The sequence below is a fragment of the Panthera onca genome, chromosome B2 (assembly GCF_046562875.1).
Source record: "Panthera onca isolate mPanOnc1 chromosome B2, mPanOnc1 haplotype 2, whole genome shotgun sequence".
Lineage (NCBI taxonomy): Eukaryota > Metazoa > Chordata > Mammalia > Carnivora > Felidae > Panthera > Panthera onca.
In genome coordinates, this window is record NC_138343.1 from 4,969,207 (window position 1) to 4,984,645 (window position 15,439).

At 42.4% G+C, this 15,439-nt stretch overlaps 2 protein-coding genes across 7 annotated transcripts in view; both read left to right on the plus strand.

The window, feature by feature from the left end:
• Positions 1-1,780, plus strand: part of RIPOR2 (RHO family interacting cell polarization regulator 2) — a 229,617-nt gene extending 227,837 nt beyond the window's left edge. For all 6 annotated transcript variants that reach the window (XM_078446582.2, XM_060614652.3, XM_060614655.3 and 3 more), the window contains one exon: positions 22-1,780. In XM_078446582.2, coding sequence (XP_078302708.1) covers positions 22-122 — 101 coding nt within the window. In that variant the 3' untranslated portion in view covers positions 123-1,780. The remainder of the gene's footprint in view (positions 1-21) is intronic.
• On the plus strand, positions 1,676-11,109 carry ARMH2 (armadillo like helical domain containing 2). Its single transcript, XM_081795693.1, has 3 exons — positions 1,676-1,746; positions 5,597-6,296; positions 9,079-11,109. The coding sequence occupies exons 2-3, from the start codon at positions 6,032-6,034 to the stop codon at positions 9,504-9,506; spliced, it is 693 nt and encodes a 230-aa protein (XP_081651819.1). The 5' UTR covers positions 1,676-1,746; positions 5,597-6,031; the 3' UTR covers positions 9,507-11,109.
• Positions 11,110-15,439: the final 4,330 nt, after the last annotated feature.

The window sequence follows — 15,439 nt, forward strand, 5'->3', positions numbered from 1 at the left end:
TTTTTGATGTTCTGCGCACAGGAGAAGATGGGCGGCTGGCGTACGAACAGCTGGACAAATTTCCTCGAGACCGTGTTAACGCTGGAGGGCGTCATGGGGCTGAAGTTGCCACGGCCTTTTAATGAGCTCTGCCCAACAGCCATCTTAATAAATGGCCCTGTTCATCAAGATGGTGCTGGGATTTAGCGGGCGTGTTTAAACCTTGAAGAGTTCTGCTGAGGTTGTCTGGAAATTTAACACGTCATAGATAGAAGTCAAAGTCGAGCGTCATAGTACCTATCTACTTTTCCTTTGGCCGATAGAATAGGGCCAATATGACTCCGTAGATGACAGTGTCGATTGCGTCTGACGATACTTGGTAAAAGAATCCATCTTATCTCATATGTATGGAATTTTAAAACAGCCATCTTTGTACTTTTTTGGAAGTTCTTCTCTAAGCCTAAAATCGTCACATGATACTTTGATGACTGTCACACGCCTTGCGGTGTCTCCCCGTCGTGTCCTGAGGGTTGAGGGGCCCCACCAGCTACCTAATTTTACCTTAAATGCAAAGCACAAAAAAGAATTTCTTCGAATAACAGTTTGCCCGCAGAACTCGGTAAAATGACACATTGTAAGAGTTTAAATTTTTTTTTAACTTCATTTTTTTTCCAAGCCTCCATTACTTCTTTTGTTTCTTTTCTCCATCCTGACCGTTCCCAAAGCATGTTTCTGTGATGGATAAAAGACAGGTTGATGTCTAAGATGATACCCGTACTCCTTAAAAAAAGACATTCGAAGTTGAAGCTTTTTTGAACACGAGCCATTTTTTTTTTTTTTTATGATACTTTTACAACAGAGGTATTTTGCTGCTAAGACAAATCAAAACAAAAACTCATGGAATCAGAAAGCTGTGATGCTCTTTGGGGTCGTAGAACTGGGCACTTGGAGGAATCTTAATGGGGCGGGAGCAGAAGGAGATTCACAAGTGGTCCTTGCTTCTACAGGAATTACCATGAGATTAGGAGGAAGAATGTCCCGAGGGACGAGGCACGAGGGACAGTTACTGCCCCAGAGAAATCACTCGTCACTGGGTGGGAGCTCTTGGCCAAATAGTTAAAACAACAGCTCCCCTCACTGTTTCTGTATCAGGGGAGCAATTCCACTAAATAAAGTACAAGACCACTAGATAGCTCGTACTAACTAACTTTCCTTCCTCTTAAGAGTATACACGGTGGGATATGCCAAGATATCAAAATAAAATGTGTGAGTGTGATTTAAACCGTGGAATATCAACTGTATTCTGGATGTGTTCGTATCAAATATTTAGGTGTCGTTTTAAATATTTACATTTTAGCAAGACCTTTAAGAACAACTCTTAATCCATTTTAAAGTAAGAATTGTTTGCCAGACTTCCTGGCGAATAGTTCTTTCAACTGTGAAGTTATAATGTGTATATATATTTGTATATTTATAAATATTATATATATGCATATATCCTTCATTTTAAAGGTACATTGTACAGTCTGTAGTTTAGCATGTATAGTCTGTAGCCTATAGTCTCTGTTAGATGGTTGATTCTTTTTGTAGAAAGTCAAATCACAAATGTTACAGAGTTTTTTGTTAGTTTTGTTTTCGTTTTCTAATTTTTTGAATATTGCATGAGTAATTAATTACGTACTTTTGTATTCATTTCTGCATTTTATTTTCACTCAGAGGGGGTGCCTTTAGTCTCGTGGCATTTGTATCCATCACTCTTTCGATCATGTAAGTTAAAATAAAAATTATTTTTGAATTGTTACTCTTATGCACAGAGTCTGCTCTGTTTTTCACATGCCGTTCTTAACCTGGCGTTTCTACAGCACAGGGCGCCTCATTTCGCAACTTGAATTTCTCATCTTGAAATTCCTTCACTTGTAAATGAAGATAATAATGTTTACTTCTCAATGTGTTGTAAAGCTAATTGGAGGAAAAGAGCTGTGTTTCAGAATTGTGGTATCTGTGAGCAGAGACCACGAGCCCCTTGAGGATGCTAAGAGCCTTCATTTGTGTGTTCCCAGCCCACACCCCACCCGTGTCATCACAGAGGAGCCCCCAGCATTCAGCTGGGAGAGTATTCACCCACTGATGCTATTAAATACCAGTGATTCCTTTGAGTCAGCAGGAAAAATTTTCTCCTACAAGGAAGGTTTATTGCTATACTGTTTAACTGAATTGTCTTCCTTAACTTTTCAAGATGGTAAAGGAAAACCGTAAACCCCAACTCGGCAGAAAACACCAGCCCTTCTTACTGTATTCGAAAAGAAAATTAGTCAAATAGAAAGAGAAATATTTTTATCCCTGAAATTTTCCTGGAGATAATATCTCTTATTAATATTCTCTTGATTTTGAGAAATTCTAAGTATGCTTTGTGTGAGAAACAAATTGTTTGCTACAAACCTGATCTCCAACTTCTCATTTATTCAACAAGTTTTGTGTGTTTGTTTACTTGCATACTTACTATGAATAAGGTATATACTGGGGACTGTTCTTTTTTTTTTTAATTTTTTTAATGTTTATTTTTGAGCAAGAGAGAGAGACAGAGCACGAGTCGGGGAGGGGTAGAGAGAGAGGGAGACACAGAATTTGAATCAGGGTCCAGGCTCTGAGCTGTCAGCACAGAGCCCAACGCGGGGCTCAAACCCATGAATGGTGAGACCATGACCTGAGCCGAAGTCAGCCATTTAACCGACTGAGCCACCCAGGCGCCCCCTGGGGACTGTTCTTGACACTGCAGATACAGCAGTGAAGAGAAAACAAAAAAAAAAATCTCTGCCCTCACAGGGCTCATATTCTGGTGAAGGAAAGACAGGGAAGGCGATCATAATTGCACAAGGTTGGGGAAGGGAGAAGTGACATGGCAAAGGTCACAAGTTTGAAGAGGGTGTTCGAGGAAGGCCTAATAGAAAATTACATTTGAGCAACGACTTGAGGAACTGAGGGGTGAACCACGTGAATATCCCCAGGAAGAAGAGGTAACAATAAGTCCAATGGCCTTGAAGAGGAGCCATGCTTGGGGTTTTAGATTTTACTAGCAGGCACAGTTTATTTTTAATTTTTTTTCTAATAGATTTTAAAAAGTAAAAATAATAGGGGAAGTTAACTTTAATAATACATTTTGGGGGGCGTCTAGGTGACTCCGTCGGTTAAGCAACCAACTCTTGATTTCGGCTCAGGTCAGGATCTCACGGTTGGTGAGTTTGAGCCCCTGCACTGGGCTCCACACCGATGATGCAGTCTGCTTGAGATTCTCTCTCTCTCTCCCTTTCTCTCTGCCCCTTCCCCTATGACATCATGACCTGAGCCAAAATCAAGAGTTAGACACTTAACTGAGCCACCCAGGCACCTTCATTCTTTTTATTTTTTTCTCATACTAAGTCTTCGAAATCCGGTATGTAGTTTATACTTACAGCACAGCTCAATTCAGATTAGTCACATTCACGTGCTCCAAAGCTACATGTGGCTGCCGTGCTGGCCAACACATGTCCATGATTCCCAGTTGTCCCACTAATAATCCTTTATAGCCTTCACATGCATATGCACGTGCTCGCATACCCACATGCACAGGTGCTCACATACACGCATGCACACGCGTATGGATACAGGGTTCCAACCATGGATTACATGTTTAGTTGTCATGTCTCTTTAAGGCTCTTCTCACTTACAACAGTAGTCACTCCCCCTTTCCTTGAGCTTCCGTAGCTTGATATATTTGAAGAGTATAGGCAGGTACACTTTGTAGAAGGCAAGAGAAGAACTGCAGGGCAGTCTCCTTGAGTGGGACAAGTCATGAAATGTACTGTAGGAATGGAGAGGGACCCGCCGTCCAAATTTCTACGTTGACAGTAGAGCCTTGTCGATAAGTTGGAAATGAGATGCGAGACCAATAAAAGCCAAGGATAAATCCAAAAATTTCAACCTGAACTGCTGGAAGGATCGGGGTGCCCTCTTCCGAGACAGAGAACCTGAGCAGCAGCTGGCTTAGACAGGAAATGCACGAATTCTGATTTGGACATGTTATATTTGAGAAGCCACGTAGACATCCAAATGGATGGCTGTCAAGTTGGTGACTGTGTTTGGAGTCCAGGTGAGAAATCTAGTTAAGAATACAAAACTGGGGAGGGGGGCGCCTGGCTGCCTCAGTTGGTGGAAGCGTGTGACTCTTAATCTCAGGGCTGTGAGTTCAAGCCCCATGTTGGGTGTAGAGATTACTCAAAAAATAAAATGTTAAATATGAGACGCCTGGGTGACTCAGTCGGTTGAGCATCTGACTCTCGATCTCGGCTCAGGTCATGATCTAATGTTCATGAGTTTGAGCCCCACCTCGGGCCCTGAGCTGACAGCATGGAGCCTGCTTGGAATTCACTCTCCCTCTCTCACTGCCCCTACCCTATTCATTCTCTCTCTCTCTCTCAAAATAAATAAATAAAATTTTTTAAATGAAATATTAAAATATATTTGTGTGTGTGTGACGGAACAGTCTTGGAACACCCCAATATTTGGAGGTCATAGAGAGAAGAGGAACCAGCAAAGGAAAATGGAGGGTGGCAAGCAAGAGAAAAATCAAGTGTGACATCTTAGAAGCTATTCGCTAGGTGAATTGAGTGTTTCAAGGAAAAAGGAGTATCCAATGCTGAGGACTGAGAATTGGACTCAGCAGAATGAAGGTCATCGGTGAGCCTGAAGATTCATGGGTTTGAAATCCATCTTTGGAGTACATCCAAGAGACAGTGGAAGAATATTTGAAACACTAAGTATGGCAACTCTTTGAAAAGTTTTTGGCGCCTGGGTGGCTCAGTCGGTTGAGCATCTGACTTCAGCTCAGGTCATGATCTCACAGTTCATGGGTTCGAGCCCTGTGTCAGGCTCTGTGCTGATGGCTCAGAGCCTGGAGCCTGCTTCAGATTCTGTGTCTCCCTCTCTCTCTGTCCCTCCCCTGGTCACGCTCTGTCTCTCTCTCAAAAATAAACATTTAAAAAAGAAAAGTTTTTGTATAAACAGGAACAGAGCAATAACTTGGCAGAGGGGTTCTATGAGGTCAAGAGAGTGTTTTATTTTTTTGAGAACAAGTACAGCCTGCTTGTTGATGTGAAAAGGATCCAGTCAACATGGAAAACTTAGTTAAGGCAAGAGAAGAACTGTAGGGCAATCTCCTTGAGTGGGACAAGTCACGAAATGTACTGCAGGAATGGAGAGGGGTCCATAACAACAGGACAGTTGGAGTATATGTGCACGGATGGAGATAGGTGGACGCAATGAAGGCAACCATGCCTTCCACTGACTGCTTTTCTCAGCAAAAATAGGGGCATGACTGATCTCTTTTTTAATGGGTTGCCTAGATGTAATTTGATAGACTAAATTTTTCAAAGAATGGCGTGCGTGAGAGAAAACATTTACCGTTTTCAGGAACCAAGGGGTCCTAGGTGCCAGGATGGGTGAGAACCAGTGGCACAGAGCTAGAAAGAAGCTGGAGGACTCCCATGTGAAGGAAAGATAAATGGCGCCCGCCACTTGAGAAAGTTCCCTGTAGAGCTGACTGCTTTTCTCAGCAAAAATGCTGAGAAAAATATTTTCTCAGCAAAATAGGACCAACATAGGAAATCCATGATGTGGAGGAAAACTCTGATTCCGTGACAAATAAGCAGAATAGCCACAATGCTATGAAAGGAAATTCAGGATGTGTTGGAATAAGCCACGTAGAACAGGCAAGTTCCCGTAGATCCTGTGCAAGCAAAGGGACAAGGGCGGGAACACTCCTGGCGTATGTGAGGAGAAGCCAGTGTGGTCGACGCTGAGATTCCGTGCACCAGAGGCGTATAAGTGAATTTGATTTGACTGAAATTGTAGAAGGCCTTCGATGGCGGCCTGAAGAATTTAGGCCTCCATTGCTTGCCCCTGATTTGTGTATTCCATTCTCCAGTGTCGCTAAGAGATGCATTCCAGAGTTCTAGACTGTTGACTTCAACTGCCACAACACAAGGATAACTGAAGCACCACTGGCCTTTTTCATACGATGTCTAAGGCACATACTTATTATGTGCAATTTTCAACTCAGATCTACCAGTATTTTGTGGGGCTGTATCAGCGCCTCCAGAAGTTCTGGAATTTCACTGTTAGGCGCTTTTTCATTAAGAAGAAGGAAGAAGATATCCCTTCGGTTGAGAGTATTTTTCACAAAGAAAAATTCGTGGTGCTTGGTCGTGTATTGAAGAATCAATCTCTAGCCATTGAGAAGAGGGCTCAGGCTGCATATAGAATCGGACTGTTGGCCTTCACAGGTACGGACTTATTTTTTATTTATTTATTTTTAATGTTTATTCATTTTTGAGAGAGAGACAGAGCGTGAGCAGGGGAGGGGCAGAGAGAGAGGGAGACACAGAATCTGAAGCAGGCTCCAGGCTCTGAGCCGTCAGCACAAGGGGCTCGAACTCACGAACCACGAGATCATGACCTGAGGCACTGAGCCACCCAGGAGCCCCATGCTGGTACTGATTTAACCAGCTGTGCTAATGTAGGTCTTTCAAAATCTTCTGCTTGTTATAATGCTGTAAGTTAGTGATTTTCATAGCTCTGATCTTAAAATTCCAATAACATTTCCTTTGCCTAAATTTTTAGTTTTTTGTCTTTGTACCACCAAAGATATTTACTAATCATTTTCTCCTTAAGGATCTCATGTTTTAAAATAATGTGTCCATCCACTAGATTCTACTCCTGAAATCATTATTGCACTATATGCTAACTTAGATGTAAATTTAAAAATTGGGGCGCCTGGGTGGCGCAGTCGGTTAAGCGTCCGACTTCAGCCAGGTCACGATCTCGCGGTCCGTGAGTTCGAGCCCCGCGTCAGGCTCTGGGTTGATGGCTCCGAGCCTGGAGCCTGTTTCCGATTCTGTGTCTCCCTCTCTCTCTGCCCCTCCCCCGTTCATGCTCTGTCTCTCTCTGTCCCAAAAATAAATAAAAAACGTTGAAAAAAAAATTTTTTTAATTAATTAATTAATTAATTTTAATTTAAAAAAGAATGTCCATCAAATAAACTACTCAGTAAGAACTTTCCCACTTTTATTTTTTTTTTTTCTTAATTTTTTTTTTTTTTTTTTATTTTTGGGACAGAGAGAGACAGAGCATGAACGGGGGAGGGGCAGAGAGAGAGGGAGATACAGAATTGGAAACAGGCTCCAGGCTCCGAGCCATCAGCCCAGAGCCTGACGCGGGGCTCGAACTCGCGGACCGCGAGATCGTGACCTGGCTGAAGTCGGACGCTTAACCGACTGCGCCACCCAGGCGCCCCAGAACTTTCCCACTTTTATTAAAAACAACTATACTGAAATTGCCTATCAAAGTTCTCATTATTATTTAAAAAATAAAATATCTAAACCGACTTGATATAATTCCAACTTAGTGATATGATTCCAACACAGAGTAATACCAGTTGATATTTTATTTTTATTTTATTAATGTTTATTTGTATTAGAGAGAGAAAGCAGGAGAGAGGTTGGGGGGTCGGGGGGGGCGGAGACACAGAATCTGAAGCAGGCTCCAGGCTCTGAGCTGTCAGCACAGACAGAGCCTGACGCGGGGCTCGAACCCACAAACTGTGAGATCACGACCTGAGCCGAAGTCGGACGCTTAACCGACTGAGCCACCCAGGCACCCCATTTTTTATCTTGCAAAAATGCATTACACAGAAACTACCTTAGAAAATTCATTAAAAGCCTAAGGCTGTTAAAACACCTATCAGGAAGGCACTTGGGGCATCAGTGAAAAGCAACCGTGAATGTATATTTGGCCAGAAAATTACGTGGTAAACTGCTCAAACACGCACCACTCTAATGATTATCAGGTTTAAACTCAACTCCACTTTTTTTGTTCCAATAAATTTCAGGATATGCAGTGAAATTTTATACATAATCTTCAACAACACGTCTCTTGATTAGAAGCTCTGGTAGCTATAAGTATCATAGATGACTGATCTCTTTTTTAATGGGTTGCCTAGATGTAATTTGATAGACTAAATTTTTCAAAGAATGGCGTGCGTGAGAGAAAACATTTACCGTTTTCAGGAACCAAGGGGTCCTAGGTGCCAGGATGGGTGAGAACCAGTGGCACAGAGCTAGAAAGAAGCTGGAGGACTCCCATGTGAAGGAAAGATAAATGGCGCCCGCCACTTGAGAAAGTTCCCTGTAGAGCTCTGTTCACCATTTGGGGGAAGAGCTGAGTGGTTATAAAAGAGTCAGAATTCTTTAACTTGATGGTATGTAACCTCAGTCTTAGTTACACTTGTAGAAGGCAGGGAAAGAGCCTATGCCCAGGCTTCAGCTAAAGCTTTAACATTGGCTAGAACATCCTTGGGTCCACGGGACTGTGGTAGTGCCACTAAGAGAAATCCAAGCCAGGTCAAAACCCCAGTGGCTAGAATCTGGCCAAGTATGCCAGCTACTCCTCACCTCCTGAGTAGTCTTCGTCCAGTGTTTTCTTGGCCAGTACCTTCTTAGGGTTTGAGATTTGAACTCGGGCAATCTGGGGTTCCGGTATACGAGGAAAGTAGAGCCCAGGTTCAGGTGGGGTCAGTCTGGGAACCAGGTTGGGTTCCCAAGCAAGAGCAATCTTATAAGGTCACGTTGGTTCCAGATCTGCAAGAGTCGGGCTGAGACATGAGACATCAGAGAGAACAGGACAGCAAGGGACAGCTCATGAAAAACCTCTCTTACGAGTTACACCCTGGCTTTGCAGAGCAGTGTTTTGGTTTTCTGTTTTGTTTGCTCTGTTCATCTTGAAGTACTGACTCCTGACACCTACTCAAGTAGGTGCTTGAATAAAGGAGCCAGGGAGGAGACTTTGACAGGCGGGGAACTTCCAGTCCCTTTCGTGTTTTGTGCTTATCAACATACTTTTTCCTGTTCACAGCAGCACACCAGGAGGGGGTGGGGGGAAGGAAAAGGAAAATTCAGAGCATCCAAAGTGTCAGTATACAGCAAAAGGAATATGGACACATCAGCACTCAAATGTCACCAGCTCCTAGATACACCAAATACTTCTGAAATGCAAATACTTATTTTCCAGGAGGACCCACGGCTGGGAAATACGCCACTGAGCACATAAAAGAAGTGGCCAGTTTGTTGCAAAATCACCAGCTGGCGCCGAAAGTAAAGATTCTGCTGCTCCAGAGTATAGCCTGCTGGTGTTACTTAAATCCTACCAGCCAGAGGAAAGCCAAGAATTTCAAGTTTATCCCTATCCTCGTGAGGATTTTTGAGTACAGAGTCGATTCTGTCATCAAAACTGAAATCAACAAACACCTCCTTGTTAAATTTTGGGCTTGCTACGTTCTCTCTGTCATGACCTGCAATAATGTGTCCTGCATGAAGGAGCTTAGAGACTTAGGTAATCTGAAATATCATTTGCAAATACTGGCGGCTGAGAATTGGTCTGGGTGGCCTGAGAATTTTGCAGAGGTGCTATATTTCCTCATTGGTTTTCACAGGAATTAATTTCTCTAAGGGCAGCTACCGTTGCATTAACCCGGAACACTGAAATAAACAATAACAAGTCGAGATAGTACCCTAAAGTGTTTTCTTTTAGGCAGTTGAAAAATTCTCTATCAACCATCACGGTGACCGAAATAACCAAACGTATGAAAAGCACCGCTGTTTAAAATGACCTCATAAAGGGACACCTGGGTGGCTCAGTCAGTTGAGTGTCCGACTCTTGGTTTCAGCTCAGGTCACGATCTCACATTTCATGAGTTTGAGCCCCACATCGAGCTCTAAGCTGACAGCACGGAGCCTGCTTGGGATTCTCTCTCTCTCCCTGTCTCTCTGTCCCTCCCCCTCTTGTGCTATCTCTGTCTCTCTCAAAATAAATAAATAAACTTTAAAAAAAAATTTAAAAATAAAAATAAAATGACCTCATAAAATGTAGGTTCATAAAACGGGGATTCAGTGAACGATGCATTACCTGTACAACTGTTAGGAGCAATGGTGTGTTTGGGGGGGGGGGGTCATCAGATGACATTAAGCCAAGGCACCTAGAAATGCCAAACCCTAACCTCGCCCACAGCCACCTCTTGTAATGGACACTACCCCACCTGTGCCCTTTTAGCCCTATCTCAGTGCTGATCTTCTCATCATCCAGCTGCCACGACTTTATCTGAGAGGGTTTTCTGGCCACCAAAGCATGATCCCTTCGCACGTGAGGCCAGCTGAAAGTTCGGGGCAATTAACACTCAATAAAACCTCAACTCAACTCCACCGGTACAACTCTGGATGGAGACGGGGTGCCGCGTGTTCAGACGTCTAGAGACAGCCTGAAGGTAAGCTCTTGGGTTTTCCTACAACGATGTGCACAATCCCTGTATTATCGGTTAGAGAATAAGTAGCAGAAAGCCTGCACTTGACTTCTGTGCTACGCAGTCTCATTAAAAGCTTTAGTGCAAAAAGCAGTATTTATTGCAAGTGCCTAAAGGCACATTGACAGTTGCCTTAAGTTGCAGCCAGTGGATGTTGAATTTTTCACCTTTTTCACAAACTGGCTTTGACTGAGCTGTGCTTCAATGTGACGGTAAAATGGTAATGCAGTTCTGTGATCCCTGCTTGTATTTCTTATAGGAGGGCTGATCACATCACGCGGATTCATAGGGATCTTGGCACAAGTGTTCTCAGGTGTTAAACCAGAGAAAGCTGTGTTCTGCTGAGCAACTGTGTATTCTCATCCTCTGTGAATTTTGTGAATGCAGACTTTCTCAAACCAGAATCCCATTTATGGTGGTAGATTAAGGGTTGAAAATTGGAAGTCCCATTTAGAGACTGGGTCATGGTCAGAAATTACTTTTTGTTAATGCTTTTTATTTTATTATTTTTTTGAAGTTTATTTTAAGAGAGAGAGAGAGAAAGAGAACCAGCAGGGAAGGGGCAAAAGGGAGACAGAGGATCCAAAGTGGGCTCTGTGCTGACAGCATGGGGCTCAAACTCCCAAACTGTGAGATCGTGACCTGAGCTGAAGTCGGACGCTTAACTGACTGAGCCACCCAGGTGCCCCTGTTAATGCTCTTTAAAATTAAATTTTAATAGTAATGTCCAAGTAATACACAAACATAATTTAAAAAGTCAAATAATGCGGGGTGCCTGGGTGGCTCACTGAGTTGAGTGCCTGACTTTGGCTCAGGTCATGATCTCACGGTTCATGAGTTTGAGCCCTGCATCCGGCTCTGTGCTGACAGCTAAGAGCCTGGAGTTTGCTTAGGATTCTGTGTCTCCCTCTCTCTCTGCCCCTCCTCAGCTTGTGCGCTCTCTCTCAAATATAAACATTTTTTAAAAAAATTTAAGTCAAATAATACAATGACTCAGACTGAGAAATAGCAGTCCCTTAACCCCTTCCTGATTCGCACTCCCAGAGACGACCATTTGAGGCTTTTTGTCTGTTTCTTCTGGTTTTTATTATTATTGTTTTATTATTATGACTATCCTAGTTCTAAATAGTTCACATAAGGGCACCTGGGTGGCTCAGTCAGTTGAGCGTCCAACTTCGGCCCAGGTCATGATCCGGCGGTCCGTGGGTTCAAGCCCTGCATCGGGCTCTGTGCTGACAGCTCAGAGCCTGGAGCCTGCTTTGGATTCTGTGTCTCCCTCTCTCTCTGACCCTCCCCTGTTCATGCTCTCTCTCTGTCTCAAAAATAAACATTAAAAAATAAGTAGTTCACATATATTGCTAATTCTTTTTTTCCCCCCAATTTTAGGTAATTTTCTTTTTACTTCTTACTATGACTGACAAGGTCTTAAGGTTCTAACCCTGTTCCTTGCTGGGGTTTCCCCTTCATCTCTCAATATAATTGTGCCACAATTGTCCATTAAAACAAGAGGAGTACTTCAGCGTTTTTCATGGCTAAGTAGTGTGTGTAGTATCATTTCCTTCCTCCTACAACTCTGTTTTCCCTGGAGTCTGATTCCTTTGTTGTGTTGCTTAGTTTCATTCACGGATTTCCATTCTCCATTACTGTTCAGCCACCCAATACTTACACGCTGAGTAATTGTTTCCTCTTGAAGACAGACCCCCACCCCCATCCTGGATGCCACCATGCTATTGTTCCCATTTGGGCCTCCCACCTGGCTAGCAAAGATTTTAGGATTTCCCTTCATCACCAGGGATCCCCTCTATCCCTCCCATCTTGGGGGATCCCACATACTATTGAGGGATCCCACATACTTTTGCTTTCCTTTTTCTGGTTCACTCCCACATCTGAATTTGGAGCGGGTTTTCCACTAGTTTCCTCAGAAAGAATGAAGAGGAGGTTAATTTTTGGAGATCTGCCATTTCCGACGATACGTTTATTTTTCTGGAGGGATCATTTGACTTCAGCCAGCCTCTGACCCTGGAGGAGCAGCCGAGGACCTCAAAGTCCTCACCCCTCAGAAGAGAAGAGCCAGGCTCTGTTTTTCCCAAAGCCTACAGTCAGTGAGGTCACTCACCTCTGCTGAAACCAGGAGTGTTACAGGACTGGAGTTTCCCACTCCTGGAAGAAAACCTCAGATTTAGATTTTCTTTTTAATGTTTATTCACTTTTTGAGAGACCGAGTACAAGCAGGGGAGGGGCAGGGAGAGAGGGAAACACAGAATCCGAAGCAGGCTCCAGGCTCTGAGCTATCAGCACAGAGACCAACGCGGGGCTCAAACTCACAAACCACAAAATCAGGCCCTGAGCTGAAGTTGGACATTTAACTGACTGAGCCATGCGGGTGCCCGAAAACACCAGATTTAGAAAAGTAGCAGGTTCCCTGCTGGAAAGAATACTTTCCAGAGATATTCTATCTGTATACAAGGAAATGTACATATATCCCTTTTCTTAGTCTTGTTTTAACATATAGTAGCATTTTATTTGCAGCAATTTTTTTCTGGTATTCACCTTTTTAAAAATTGAAGTATAATTAACATATAATACTAGATTAACTTCAGGTGTACAATGTAATGATTCAACAATTCTATACATTACTCAGTGCTCATCGCGACAAGTGTTTTTTTTTGTTTTGTTTTGTTTATTTTGAGACAGAGTGTGAATGAGCATGAGCGGGGGAGGGGCAGAGAGAGAGGGAAAGAAAGAATCCCAAGCAGGCTCCACACTGTCCGCACAGAGCCTGATGCGGGGCTCAAATCACTAACCATGAGATCATGACCTGAGCTGAAATCAGGAGTCGGACACTCAACCAACTGAGCCACCCCGGTGTCCCATGATAAGTGTACTCTTAATCCCCTTTATCTATTTCACTTATCACCCCCCACACGCCATCTTTCCTCTGGCAACCACCAGTTTGTTCTCTGTATTTAAGAGTCTGTTTTGAGTTTGTCTCTTTTTTTTGTTTCTTGAATTCCACATGAGTGAAATCATCTGGTATTTGTCCTTCTCTGACTTATTTCACTTAGCGTAATACCCGCCAGGTCCATCCATGCTGTTTGTTGCCCATGTCAAGAGTTCCTGCTTTTGTATGGCTGAGTAATATTCCATTGTCTATATAACTACATCATCTATATCTCACGTCTTTATCCACTCATCTATTCTGCATATCTATAATCTATATGCCATCTATCCCACACTTCCTTTATCCATTCATCTATCTATGGACACTTGGGCTGCTTCCGTATCTTGGCTATTGTAAATAATGCTGCAATAAAGAGAGGGTGTATTTATCTTTTCAAATTAGTGTTTTCATTTCCTTTGGGTAATCATCTAGCAATGGAATTACTGGATCATATGGTTAATTGCAATTTGTAACTTTTTGAAGAGCCTCCATACTGCTTTCCCATGGTATCTGTACCAATTTACATTTCTGCCGACAGTGCACAAAGGTTCTTTTTTCTCCACATCCTTGCCAACGCTTGTTATTTCTTGTGTTTTTTTATTTAAGTCATTCTGACAAGTGTAAAGTGATGTCTCATTGTGGTTTTAATTTGCATTTCTCTGGTGATGAGTGATGTTGAGCATCTTTTCATGTGTCTGTTGGTCATTTGTAGGTCTTCTCTGGATAAATGTCTATTCAGGTCCCCTGCCCATTTTTTAGTTGGATTATGTGTGTGTGTGAGTTACAGAAGTTCTTTATATATTTTAAATATTAACCCTTTATTGGATATGTCATTTGCAAATATCTTCTCCCATTCAGGAGGTTGCCTTTTTGTTTTGCTGGTTTCCCTCACTGTGCAGAAGCTTTTTAGTTTGGTTTAGTTCCAACAAAGTAATTTTGTTTTTGTTTCCTTTGCCTCAGGAGACCTATCTAGAAAAGTGTTTTTATGGCTGATGTAGAAGAACACATAGCCAGCAATTTCTTTAACAAGTTTTATGGCTTCAGGTCTCACATTTAAGTCTATAACCCATTTTGAGTTTATTTTTGTGTATGGTGTAAGAAAGTGGTCCCGTTTCATTCTTTTCCATGCTGCTGTCCACTTTTCCCAGCACCATTTATAGAAGAGATGGTATTTTCCCCTTGTACGTTCTTGCCTCATCATAAATTGACCAGAAAAGTGTGGGTTTATTTCTGAGATCTCTAGCCTGTTCTACTCGCCCATATGTCCATCTTTGTGCCAGTGCCATACTGTCTTGATTACTACATGTTTGTTGTATATCTTGTGATCTGGGATGGTGATACCTCCAGTTTTGTTCTTCTTTCTCAAGATAGTTTTGGTGATACGTGGTCTTTTGTGCTTCCATACAAATTTTAGGATTATTAGTTCTAGTTCTGTGAAAGATGGTGTTGTATCTGCCAATACTTTATCTTGGTCTAGGTTCTATACCTTAAAGAACAGATCATTAAGTAGATCTATTAAATAGATAAGATAGAACAAATAGAATAAATAGAATAGATAAATAGATCATTAAATGATCTTAAATATAGATCATTTCACATGTGTGGGAACATATCTGTGGAATAGATTTCTAGAAATGGGATTGCTTAGCAATACTCATATTTTTGTTTAAGTTTCCTTCTGTGCCCTGTTTTGTCACTTTTCCTTCATCCTCCCTGGCTATTAACTGACTCATCAGTGTGAGATTATGTCTGTTATAGATTACTGTCATTTTTAATGGGGTCTAGGGAGACAGAGTAGCTAAATGGCTGGGTTTGACTCACATGCTTAACCGGAAACTGCTAAGGCCCCTCTTCTGACAATGCTTAGAGAACTTTTGGTTAACATTTTATCTATGGAAACGTAGCTTATGAGGCAGCCTAGCTCTGTTGTTGTATTCAGATTCCTCTTTGGACTCTAGCACACGTGGAAGTTGAAGGTGGTAAAATAAAAGGCCGAAGCGGTCCTTGAGACATTCGTATGCTAAGCTTGGAATTTAAAACTGGTTTACCAAAGTGTTAACACTCAGTTACTTTACTTTCCTTGGTTGCTCCTTACAACTGCATCTCTCCCCAACATTTGAGTTCTCCTAGAAGCG

Excerpts from the sequence above, each read along its gene's own strand:
- ARMH2 (XM_081795693.1), top strand. The coding sequence starts at position 6,032 with ATGTCTAAGGCACATACTTATTATGTGCAATTTTCAACTCAGATCTAC. Across the intron at positions 6,297-9,078 it reads CGGACTGTTGGCCTTCACAG|GAGGACCCACGGCTGGGAAA; the intron begins GTACGGACTTAT and ends CTTATTTTCCAG.